Here is a 13,055-nt window from a genome sequence, read left to right as displayed (position 1 = left end):
AAGATCCTTGTCTGCAAGCAGAAGTACAAGTTCCTCCTACTTGTTTCCCGTATTTCTAGCATTAGTACAGAGACATATAAGCCCGACTATAGGTGCCCTTAGTATTGCCCTATCCTGATTCTTAGTGGGTCCCTTAGTACTTACCTGACCATTTTCAGTGTGCGGGTCATGGCGTGTCCTACCCAGTCTCATCCTAATCTTGGCATCCTGATCCCCCTATGAAGCCAGTTTAAAGCTCTATGTAGGAGGTCTGCCATCCTATAAGAGAACAGACTCTTACCTTTTGGAGAGAGATGTAGACCATCCCATCCCAGCAAGGTATTATCCTAGAAGTACAGATCATGGTCTAGAAAGCCGAACCCTGCACAGTGGCACCAGCTCTGAAGCCATGAGTTGACCTCAATGCAGTTGCTGTGGTGCTGGCTGTGCAGGGGTGTGGTGGTGAGCGGAGGCTCCCACAGGCAGCCATTGTCGTGTTGGTGGCGGGGGTAGGCCTCCTGGCGCTGCTTGGCAGCATTGGCAGTGCTTTTCACAAGGGGTGCACCGCCAATCTCAGGGGGTGCATGTGCACCCCCTACACATCACCAATGAGTCAGCTGGCAATGTCCCTCTATTCCTTCCTTGGAAAAATCTGTTTAATGCTGATAAATGCTGTGTTATCAACTTCTTGCTGGCTCCCTCACCTACCAGGTTTGCAGACAGTATGAAGAAGCAGGAAGCTTGAAAAGCTCAGTATCATTAACAGATGTAAGCAGTGCATGCCCCCCGCCCTTTGCATCAGAGTGCTAGCAGGGGGCTGGCAATACTCCCACCCAATAAGCAGTGAGCGGAGAAAAGGCTGGGCCTGTATAGGCAGGGTGGGGGTTTAAATCCCTCCCTAATCAGAGCATCCTGCCAGGGTCTGGCCAAGTCTTCCTCAGCTCAGCACTGTAGAAGGGAATGAAGGGCTGTTCTAGTGCCTGTAGCTTCTATATTGAGCCACTGCAGGCATCTGCCTGCATTTCCTCAGTCCAGAGGGAATGTCTGTACACTTGCAAATTGGTTCAACCTAAGCAGGTTAGATTAACCTGCAAAGATTGAATCAATTCAGGCTCAGGCTTTTTGAATGTCTGTCCCTAGCCCTAGGCATCTGAGAGTGAGTTTATACTGGTTCTTCATTGCTCTTGGAAGTACTGCTCTAGAACTAACCCTACCTTCCTGTTCCTAGCCCACACACACGAAACCTAGAAACTACCCACTCTGCTCTTGAAATTTCTGCCTGTAGGAGCCTTAGATCTGAGGCAGGGATTGCCCTCTGAGTGACTTCCCTGCTGCATTTCCAAGTTTAGTACATGAGGGACAGGATAGTTCAGCATTGTTTTCATGTGCAAATGACTCTGTGAAGGCTTCAGAAATGGAACTGATGTTCCACATGTGACCATTTCCAAGAGCAGCTGCCCAATTTATGCGCCCTGCCACAGCATCTCAATTCCTTTTCTGCATCTAAATCTCAGACTCCAGGTCTGACATTCTGTACAAAGCTCAGGCTGGCAAAATTCATTAACAGTTTAATACAAATGATCATAGACTAAAGAGAGTAAAATTAATGAAAAGCAATGATGATTAATGTGCATGGTATGTTAGATGGCATTATTAGAAAGTGGCCTGGCCTATTCAAATCTTGTTCCACAGTACAACACATGCATTAACTTGCTCTGACAAAGGCCTGAGACGAAAGGAAGAAATAAAACTAGAATTTAGAAAGTGGTAATTACTCAAAGTTTGTATTTTAGTGGGTGCCAAACAATGGCACCTAAAGTGAGATCAAGCAAAGTAACCCCAGATATGAACACAAGTACCTTGGGGAGCTGAAGAAAATGATCTTAAAATATTTTCTCCTGTGGCAGTTCTCAGGAATTTACCTAACTGTACAATTTAGCGTTTCTAGAAATATTGCTCTGAGGGCTCTGTAGTCATTTGGGCTATGTCTCTCCACCATATTCTGTGTCCTTAAATAACTTCCTTTCAGTTTGCAACATCTCAGAACATTAGTAAATATATTCAGCATTCTGTTGAGAGATTTTTCCAACAGTTCTGGCAATTACACTGTTTAATTATTGGTTATAGATAAGTACAAGGTACAGAAGGCATAAGAAAAGTAAGCACTATTGAAAACCTGGATTCCACTTCTAAGTCTGCTGTTGACTTGTTGTTTGATCTTGGGCAAATCATTTCATCTCTCTGTAGCTGTATTTTTTTCTTGCATCTAGATTTTTTTTTTCTACTTAGATTGTTAGATCTTGTAAAGGCAAGGAGTTTATATTTGTACAGAGCCAGGCTAGCACAATAGATTCATATTATGAATAACAATGAAAAATGCAATGAACATACAAGAACATTTCCAAACCAGCCTCCCAAGTGGTGACTACCTCATGGTACTATGTGGCCACTAGATCTATTTGCCTCTCAGTCCAGGCTTTCAGGTGATTCACTGGAGGATCCAGTTTGGTAGAGATGTACATATTTTGAGATTACTAATGTTACTATAGATAAACATGTGCCTAAGTGTGTTTATTCTAAGCATATAGTACAGGTAACAAACTGTGAGGGTTACATGAAAATAAATATTTTGGCCAAATATTCAGGAATGAGTGCTTGGAGTTAGTGACTTTAACTTAAAACTATGTGTAAGCATATAAATAAGACATTTCAGTTGATGTTCAACACCTCTGAAATTTGGGATGCTTACTCAAGCACCCATATAATGACCTGATGCCTAATTTTAGTGACCCACAGTTGGAAAGTTTGGCCTGAATTCACAGACCTGCATGATCTCTGTGACATCCTGGATGGATACTTTCCTGTCCCTCTGAAATAAATTTGATATATAGCTTAATCCTCATTTTAGTGATCATGGGGTAACTGAAAAACATGGGCAGGAAATATTAGCAGTTGTGACTATGGTGGGAGGAAAGAATACTTTTATCAAAATAGAAGGATACAGATCTCCTGTGGGTAGTGGCTGCGAAAGCAATACCATTAGATTAGGCTTATTCCTCCACAACTTTACAGTGGGGCAGGTGGCAGCAGAACTGAGTCTTATGACTGAGTCACATTCAGATCTGGTACATAAAGACATAGTGCCAACTTGATGGTGTTGAATCTGTTCATATAAACAATGAATTAAGACTATTTAAGGCTTGTATTGTTTAGACTTAAAACACTGTCTAAAATTTGAGACAAAGCTTCTGAGCATCTTGCCAACAAGAATAAGTGAAATTTATGCCAGTCTCAGATTAGCTTATGCTTCCAGGACCAGGAATTGTTTTTAATGGTACAGAATTAGGCTCCTAAATCCATACTTAAATACATGGCCCAACTTTTCAGCAAAGCTGAGAACCCTGCAGGTTTCTGGAGAAGTCAGTGTGAGCCTCAAAGGGTCTGTGCCTTTCAAAATCAGATCTCTAATTCAGGAACTTTACCCAAAGCACCCTCTTTTAAAAATATTAGTGTAAGCTTATTTTATATGAGCTGAAGGGGGGGAAGGGGGGGAGGGTCTGGGAAGAGAGTTGCATTAATACTTTTGATTTGTTTCCTTTTCTTAAAATCTTTATATGAATGTCTTAGACACACTTTGTTATTTTGGATTTTCTTGATCAAAGATCTAAGGACCATTAAATTCTTTAATATGTGTACTGTTTTTTTTAATCTTTGGTCCCTCAGGTTGCAAAATGAAATTGCTATTGGAATTATTATACTTACTGTGTTTTTCAGTAGGGTTTTTTATTTTGTTGGCTAACACTGTACTTTAAAAATGATGAACATTATTGATAGTTTGGGAAATCAATAGCAACTTAAATAAAAATAAACTGAAACTCCAGGGGTTCACTGAAGTTAATAGGACAAATTGTTGACCATGGTCAACACAATGATTCCATTGACTTCAGCAGAGTGTGTAGCATTATGTCAGAGGAGAATGTTCTCCATAGGGGCAGGATTGGGAGTGTGCCAATAATTCTATTGTAGTCATTGCTAGCCAGTAGTTGACAGATGTTGTAATATGCTAGAACATATTCAGCTATAGTTCTGGGCTATTTTCTGTACGATTGGCTGGTGCACACAGAATTCCTGCCAGAGCTCAGTTATGCATGAGGAAACATGCACACTATTTTCATAAGCCAGGATGCACTGAGAGGCCTGTGACTCTAAGCCTTGACTACCTCTTTCACACTGAGCTTGTGGACTACTTTTTTGACAAAGCCTTGCAAAAGGATGTTGCAAAGGAAGGATCTTTGCACGTTGCTTCACACTGGTTGGGCACAAAAGGCTCTGTCAGTATCTGGCAGTAGACCAGTAGTCTTCTTTTTCAGTAGAGCAGCTTAATTATATAAAGCAAGCAGCTTTTGTGACATATTTTGCTTTGCCTGCTTCTCAGCACATCACCCTGAAATATTTGCCTTTTGAAGTACTAAACATGCAGTAAAAAATACACAGTATATTTTATTTATAACTTCGTCAGTTTTAATTGAAACTAAATTATAAGAAAGAAAATATACAATCCTCATAGGAATGCTCCTGTTAGTCATAGTTCATTTACAAGGACACTTCCTTATTTTAATCATGGGCAGTGATTATTATACTAGTCTTACTGAACCCTCTGGTGTCTATTCAGTTCCAGGAAGTTTCATATACTAGCAAAATTGTCATGGTCTTGAAAGGACGGGTGAAGAAATTACCTGTAATAATTTATAAAAATGACATGTTGACCTGGGCCGTGCCATCCCTATTCTCCGCATACATAGAGCTGATTCAATAGGGGTTTTGTTGGGAAATTTGCTGTCAGTGGAGCGAAGATGGTATCCAATAGAAGCCTCCCCCCCTAGAAAGTCTTGGAGAGACCATGCAAAAGTTGTTCCCTTCAATGCCCTGGCTCTGACCCCTTATAAAGTTCACCAATACAGTTTTGGGTAGGAGGTTCAACTGAGGGGGTGGGAGGACAAAAAAGGTGCAGTGGATTTAAAGAGAGCCCCTCTAGGACAGGTAGTTTAAGGGCAACAGAGTGGGAACAAGAGCTCCAGAGGTGCTCAGGGGTAAGAAAGACCTGCCTAGGGCTTTAAGTCAGAAGCAGACAGGCAGTTTTGTGCAGGTGGTTCAGCTGAATGAGCTGAGAGGCCCCGCAAGAAATAGTAGTTTAAGGGCAAGGGAGTGGGAGCGCTGGGGGTGCTCAGGGGTAAGAAGGGCCTGCCTAGGACTCCAGGTCAGAGGGGGACAGGGGTATGAGGCTGAAGTTGGTTCAGAAAAAGGACCTGGGAATAAGGACACAACTTGAGCTTCATGACACCCGTGCCGTTTTAAAACCCTCACGGCTTATATAACGCCTGGTGGAAGCTACCGTGGAGAGAAAAACGCGACTTGTGCTTGAAGGAGGGCGTGCGGGGGCTCTGCAAACCGCTGGCCAGCGCAGCCGGGTCTGTGGGCACCAGAGTGGGGGGAGGCTCCGCTCTGAGCTGTCCCCAAGACTCAGGCCGGAGCAGGTCCCGCCGGGGAGGCGGCCAAGGCAGCGCCGTGTCCCGAGTGGCGGCTGGAGCATGGCTCCGCGCCCTGCCTGCCCCGGCGGCCGACGGGGCCCGTGCTGGCGGCTGGGGGGCGCAGAGGGCTCGTGGCGCAGGGCGGCCGGGCAAGGCTTGCAGCCGCCTCCGCCTCTTCCCGCCCCTCCCGCCTGCCCCTGCAGCAGCGGCAGGAGCGGGAGGCGCCGCGTCGGCTTCGCTTCCCCGCCCCTGCGAGCCCCGCGGCCGCCTGCACCCGCCGGGCAGGTAGGGCCGGGCCGGGCCGGGCCGGGGGGTTCAGGACTGCGCGCGCGCGTGTGAGTGTGTGAGGGAGAGAGATTAAAGGGAGAGTGGGCGCGCGCGAGACACTTCAGTGGGAGTGTGTGCAATACGGGGGGGAGGGGGTTTCACGTGCAAGTGTGTGTGTATGTGAGAGAGAGAGATCAAGAGGGAGCCTGGGCTTGTGTGTGTGTGAGACAAGTGGGAGTGTGGTCAGTACAGGGGGAGGACTGGGCTTGTGTGTGTGTGTGACGGAGCATGTGCAATACGGGGGGGCTGGAGCATGCATCTGTGTGTGGGGGGGGGGCTTCACATACGTGAGAGGGAGAGATCAAGGGGGAGACTGGGCTTGTGTGTGCCTGTGCATGTGTGTGTGAGATGCTTCAGTGTGTGTATGGGGGGGGTTTCAAGTGCAAGTGTGTGTATGTGAGGTATGGTGCAATTCCACACACATGTGCTTGTGTGTATCAGTAAGGGAGAAGAGCAGTGTCACAGCTCCTGAGCTGCTAGAGAGCTAACATATTTTGCCTGGAGCTAGGCACCTACCCTGGGTGGCACCTGGGGCAGGCTGTGATGTTGGAGCTGGGCACAACTTCCAGCATGTTCATTGGTCCAAGTGGGGCAGGAAAGTTTCCGTACCCTTTCCCATAAAGTGGTGTGGCATCCTCATTGCCTCCTGCTGAGTTGTGCTGCAAGGGCACAGTTCTTGGTTGGCAGGGTGTGTGAGCAGGCTCTGCTCCAGCAGAAGCCCTAGGAGGGAGGGATTTGGGGGTTGAGGAAAGAGCTTGTGTCCTCTGACACGACTGCGCCGTGCTCTAGAGAGGTGCAGTACACCCTCAGTGCGTCTGTGGCATGGTGCAGATGGACTGCCCTGCTCCTCCAAGTCCTGGGAGCCCTGGCACCAGTTCCAGCAGCAAAGTGGAAGGACAGCTCTGTTCCCTACCCACAGTGCAACTGCTCCTTACATGGAGGTGCAAGGGAGAGGTTTGCTAGGCCTTCCACACCATTGTCCCTCTGCTTTTGTGCCTGGGAGAGGGAGCTTCAGGCTGGGTCTGCCTCTGTCTCTGGGGTTGACATGAGTGGCTTTAAGGTGGTATTACAGTGATAAAACTAGAGTTTTAATCATGGTGGGACAAACCTCCTGGTTTGTTTGTTTTCACCTCACTGAAGGAAATGAGAGAGCCCTGGCTGAGGGGTGAGTTGGTCCAGGGGAGAACAGTGAAGAATATAAGAACTGCCAAGCTGGACCAGATTCAGATACTGGGCTGGAAAGAGTTTGTGTGACAGGTGCTTCAGAGGAGGCTGCAAACCTCTGCAGTATGCTGATGCATTATAATCTATCTCCCACTTTAGGATTTAGTCAAATCCCAATTTGTTAAAGATCAGATGAAGCTATGAAGCATAAGGTTTTCAAGGTTGTGTTAGCTTTAACTATTGTAACTGCGGCTTATCCACATAAATGCCAATGCCTTTGACTCCTACTAGGTTTCTGGGACATACAGCTTCCTGTAGTGATGAGTTTTACAGTGGGACTGTGCACTGGCTGGAAAGGTTTTTCCTTCTTTCTTTCTTTAACTTGCTGTCTTTTTCCTTGGCACTCTTCTTGCTCTTGTGTTATGGGTCTGGGAGAACAGAACTGAATCTGCCTACTCTAGGGCATTCATTGTTTTACGTGCTTTTATTTTATTTTATTTCTTTTAATTTATTCCCTTTGTGAAGTAAAGCATCCAATTCTACCTTCTCTTTTTATGTAAGAGATTTCCCATGTCCTCGCCCCTAGTGCCATTCTGTAAATGTCACCGACCCCTGCAGCATCCTTTTTGAGATGTGGTGGTCAGTACTTCATGCAGAGTTCAATCTAGATGAGGGAGCACCATTGATTTTTTTTTCTTTTTTTCTTTTTTTATAAAAGCATTGCAATATTTCCATATTATTTTCCACTCTATTCTGTATACATCCTAACATGTAGTTTTTTCAATTGCAGCTTTACCTCAAGCAGAGGTCTTCAGCTGAACTATCTTCATTGACACCTCAAGCCTCTTTTCTGAGTTGATAATGTTAATTTAGAATTTCATTAAGAGGTATGAATAGATCAACTTTATTTCTACAGTGTAGACATACAAAAAATAGAACTCTTGGTTCCAAAATGATACCATTTATTAGACCAACTGGGAAGACTTACTGACACTAAACGTCACTTACTAGCGTGGTGCCTATTTGCTTAACTTATCTGAGTTCTAAATGTGATGAGGTTAATGTCAAGGGAAATGGTGACAAAAGGAATTAACACAACATATAACACAACTGAAAGGAAACATTTGGAAAGACAAAAATTATAAGCCACAACGGAAACAAACAAAGAGCTTAAATGTGAGCTCTCGTGCCCAGAGTGTCAGCTGTATAATTTGTAAAACTATAATCCAGATAAAAACTCTAACCTGCTAAAGAAGAAAAATTTAAGTGACTTAACAGTGAAGCAAAATTTCATATTAGAATATACATAGAATGTTAACAGATTTTCCTTTGTTTTGAATTTTTTTTTTTCCTTGGGTTTCACTTCAGGCCAGGCCTGATTGCTAGCTCTTGTCTGAGGGCTCATTTCTTATTGCTCTTTTCCCACTGTAATTGATTTGCTATGTCCCATTGTTATGGGACATAGTATTACCATTGCCTTGTTTAAGTGTTACCATTGGCTTGCTTAAGACTATAACATTGGATCCTTCAGATTCAGATGACCTGCACAACTTCACTCATAATAACTTCCGTATGATGCAACTTTTGTTCATTGTTGATAAATTTCACTTGACAGGGAGGGCTAGTACAAGTTTTTGCCAACTACTGAAGTCTCACCACGTTTAAGCTATACACGGGGGCCGCATGGCAGCAGGTAGGCTGGGGCCATAAGAACTACTGCAGGATTCTCTACTTTAGTCTTGCCCTGAAAGGGAGTGAGTCAATGAGCACACATGTGCAGGGGTGTGAATTTTCTGTGGAACAAATAGGAGCGGCACAGATTGCTGCTGCTGCTGTTTGTCCCCAGGCATTCCCCTGCATGCGTGCTCTATTGCATGGCGAAGTGACCTGGGTAGGGTAGGGGAGCCTGGGACCCAGCACGTGCTGGCCCCAGCAGGCTTACCTGGGGTTTTAGGGACCTCCTGGGGCAGCAGTGGTGCTGAGCCAGCTGCTCAGAGCCTGGCTGGCAGCCAGTGTATTACTCCGCCCTGTCAGGCTTCCTTTCTGACAGCACATGCTGCTGCTACATGCACCGTGTGACTTTTTTTAGCACAATTTTTTTTTTTTGACACCAGGATTTGTGGTGCCCCAAACTGCTTTGAGGTGCAGCAGACCACATGTGCACCCTCACCAGGATGCACCCATAGTCTCTCTTCTCTTGTTAAGGGTGGACCTTCAGAATAAAAGCATTTTAGTAGAACAGTACAGGGAAGCTTGCAACGCTGTTGTGTATGGCAGGCCTGACCTGTGGGCAGACTTAACTTTCTTATCGGACCACCTTTGACTCATGAGTTTTAAAATCTACATCATGTTTTTTTAGAAGTTCTAGGAACAATTCATACAAATTGATCCTAATCAAATAAAAGGGTGGGGGCTGGGGGGAATAATGATTATTGTGTCTGCTACACTGGCAATGACGGCTACCTCTTTCATTTTGAGGACTTATATTACTGTATTTTACAGTCCTATAATCTGATATATGTGTCTCTTGATCTATGCAAAATACAAACAAATGTTCATGATTTAATTTATGAGTTAAACGAACAAAGAGCAAGCTTACGTTTTTACTGCATCCTGAGGATTCAGTTCCCCTTATGGATTCACTATGAGAGATCAGTTTGGAATTTTTCTTTCCTTCCTTTTCTCACTAAAGATTGGGCAAATTGTGAAATGAGATGCATCTAACAAAACTATTGAACAAGTTTATAGTTATATCTGTCTCAAGTAGCAAATATCACATTCTTACTTATCCTACAATTCTGAGAGAAATGTGCAAAGGGTTAAGGGTGGAAAAGATGGAAGAAGTCCTCTTAGTCTCTTGAGTTACTGTGATATTTGCTGTAATAAGTTCATGACATACAGGAACTCTTGTTATAAGTCTGACCACTTTGTTTTGGCCTCAGGCACCAGAAATTGGTAAGAGTTATCAAAGGTCAATGCCCTATGAAATAGGTCAGACCACACTTTCTCAAGTGGCTACTGTTAACCTAAAACAGCTGAACTAATCTTAAATTAGTGAAAGATACTTGGAGGTACAGTGCCAGTGCTTGCTCTTAGCATTAATACCTTTGGAGAAGCTCTAGCAAGCAGATGCTGGAGTTGGTCCTGATTTATACGGGAATCAGCTAGCTCATAGTAGCTGCATATGCAATAATTATGCATTATCATAATTTATTTATTTGTACCATAGCTATGCACAGCGGCCCAAGCTGTGGACACAAGATACTGTTGTGCTAGGTGCTGTATGAATTTAGATTATCTACTGCTTAAATATGAAGATAGAACAGATTGTTCTTTAAAAAAAAATCGCGCTTTTTTATTTTTTGCTTCAGTAGTACAGGAAAGTCAAAGCTGTTCATATTTCTGCTGTTACTGTTTATTTTATCCCTACTAGATTGATATCAATTTCATTTGTGAATCTTCCGATATCTACCCTTAGATTGTCCACAAAGAGCAGCAGATAATATGGACCTTTTATTTGAACTACTGTCTCTATACACATTTCTTGTGGGAATAATAATAATAAAAAAGGATGACATGTTTCAAATGTAATTCCCACTCCTTACACAGTTCAAAATAGCAAGGTATCTGAGTTTCAGTGACCAGTTACATGTTCAACTTATTGCCTGTCATCTGAGCATACCCAATATTTTTTTCTGGTTGCAGAGTTAATTAAAATCCACAATTTGTATTATTGCCAGGTCATTTGACAAAATGGGAAATGGATCAATGAAACACAAGCATCTGAAGCGGCCAGAGAGACATGTAGCAAACTTCTCCATTAGCTATTCTGGCAATGGGAAGTTGCTGAAAGACCCTGCCCTGGGCATCAGTGTGTCAGGGAGAGCTGATGTTCTGAGAAGCAAGGTGCTGGAGCTTGAAAGGGAGCTGAAGAGAAAAAATGAAGAGCTACGTGAGAGCGAACATCATATCACAGAGCTACAGGAACAGCTGGCTACGCAAACGAAAGCCGTAGCAGAACTCACCGAGGAACTCCAGAGCAAATGCATCCAGCTGAACAAGCTACAAGATGTTGTTAACACTCAAGGAGGGAACTCCTTCCATTCTTCACCATTTAAAATGGCCCAGAGGCTCAACCAAACTGTTTCCGATGCGTTTTCTGCTAACAGGAGGAGAGGTGCTAAGGAAGGTGTTTCTGCAGAGCCAACAACTAGGATGTATGATCTGAGTAAACAACCCAGGTTTTCCTTTGAAAAAGCAAGAGTCAGAAAGGACTCCAGGTGAGTTCATTCCAGAGCATTTGTAACATTCTGCCTTGTTTTTTCTGCCACTGCAGTGGTACCCTCTCTAATGAACTCCTTCTTTTTTTTCCCCACAGGGCACTTTCATAATAAATGAAGGTGCACTGCCTGCATATTTCTTTCTTAAGTATTCATGTTTGAATTTATGCCAGACTGCTAGACTTGTTATGCTAGACTTTGTGATCAGTCAGTTTTAAGTATAGCATGCTTAGAGGGTCCAGCTTGAGTCATCTTCAACTGTTAAAAAGCTACAGCTAATAACACTGGTGTTTTTTCCAGAATAGGTGAACGTAAATGGCATCACTCTCACAATTCCTTAATGAAATGAAAATTCAGTGAAAATAAAAGCCAGTTAATGAAAATATGTCTGGCTTTTCCTACTGTCAGATCTCAGTAGTGAAGTCTGACTTCTGAATATCAAGTGTTGCTATAGTTTCTAGGGACATTTTTGTACACACCACAAAATTGGCCTTTAAAGCAGCTTAAGGCCCTTTTGCACCGCTTTGATGGCAGGCTGTTTGCACGTGTCGGAGGTATAATGTGCGTTAAATGACTTTGGGACGCAGCAAAATAAAACATCTCCAAGGTGGTTTAGTGCTGCCTGAGGGGCATTGCTGCTGCCATGGAGGGAAGCACCAGCCCACCCCCCCTGCAGCTCAGGGACTGCTCCACCTGCCGGCGGCTCACCTTCCTTGCCCTCCTGCTGGAGAGGCAGGTAAGGGTCAGGCCCGACTCTTGGGTTTACTTCACTCTAAATTGAAGTGGTGCTTTTAAAGACCCACCACTTCAATTTAGGGAGAATTAAACCAAAGTAAACCACCATGGCATATACAAATGCCCAGAAGCTTGTGATTTTCATATCATGGAGAGCTAAGTAAACAGAGAAGCTCTGTGCTGGGCAAAGAAGGTCAGATTCAGTCTGTGGGAATGATGGAAAATAGAACAAAGAAAAATACAATTTAATTGTAAACTTGTGAAATAAGTCTCCTTGGGTAAACTTAATGGGTAAGATTCTCTCTTCATTGAGCTGGTGGTACAGCACAGCCAGAATCTAGCTACAGCTGCTCCTACCACCTGAGAGGTCAGGCCAACGCTCAGGATCTCAATATTGTGCTGTTAGACATGAGTGCATGGTGTACAATTGCACATTCAGACATAAAAATCAATTAAGTACACATACACTGACTAGGTGCATACACCCCTACTAGGCATACACACTCACACTAGCAACTCAGATACACACACGTTCAAAATAACCAGTCTAGGTTTGTGCACACCTATCACCAGTTTAAGCCCATACATGCTACACACACCAAATTCAGACAGAATCAGTTACCAGTTAGCAACACCTGCACATCCAATACACATACGTGGATTACTAATTCATATGCCACACACACACAGTGATATCTATATATGTATATATATGTGTATTCACTAATTTGCACATATGCACAGGTGAGTTCCTAAGTTGGGTGTTGTGATGTGTATGTATGTATGTGCTCGGTGTACTTGGGATACCTGGGAAAAGGTTAAGGTAAGAAAGTAGAAGTGTAGGGAGTAAAAGTTGCTGGGAGTGAACGTTACCAGAATGGGATTAGAACTAGTAGACTAGAGGGGCCTGGGCTGAGGAACTGAGGCTCAGGGGTAACTTTAGGTTAATTGACCTTAATTGATTAAAAGACAATGCCCAAAGCCTGCAGAACAGGGGAGCATGCTGGCACAGAGGCTGGGACTGGAGCCAGAGCTATGGGGG

At 43.9% G+C, this 13,055-nt stretch overlaps 1 protein-coding gene across 1 annotated transcript in view; it reads left to right on the top strand.

The window, feature by feature from the left end:
• Window positions 1–5,709: 5,709 nt before the first annotated feature.
• The window catches only part of PRKG2 (protein kinase, cGMP-dependent, type II), a 69,540-nt gene continuing 62,194 nt past the window's right edge, over window positions 5,710–13,055 (top strand). The window contains exons 1-2 of the mRNA XM_019534312.1: window positions 5,710–5,792; window positions 10,739–11,278. Of these exons, the coding sequence (XP_019389857.1) occupies window positions 10,752–11,278 (527 nt within the window). The 5' untranslated portion in view covers window positions 5,710–5,792; window positions 10,739–10,751. The remainder of the gene's footprint in view (window positions 5,793–10,738; window positions 11,279–13,055) is intronic.

This window comes from Crocodylus porosus, unplaced genomic scaffold (assembly GCF_001723895.1).
Source record: "Crocodylus porosus isolate Cpor-Errol unplaced genomic scaffold, CroPor_comp1, whole genome shotgun sequence".
Taxonomy (NCBI): domain Eukaryota; kingdom Metazoa; phylum Chordata; order Crocodylia; family Crocodylidae; genus Crocodylus; species Crocodylus porosus.
The sequence above is the reverse complement of the archived record's forward strand: the minus strand, read 5'-3'. Positions and strand labels throughout refer to the sequence as shown.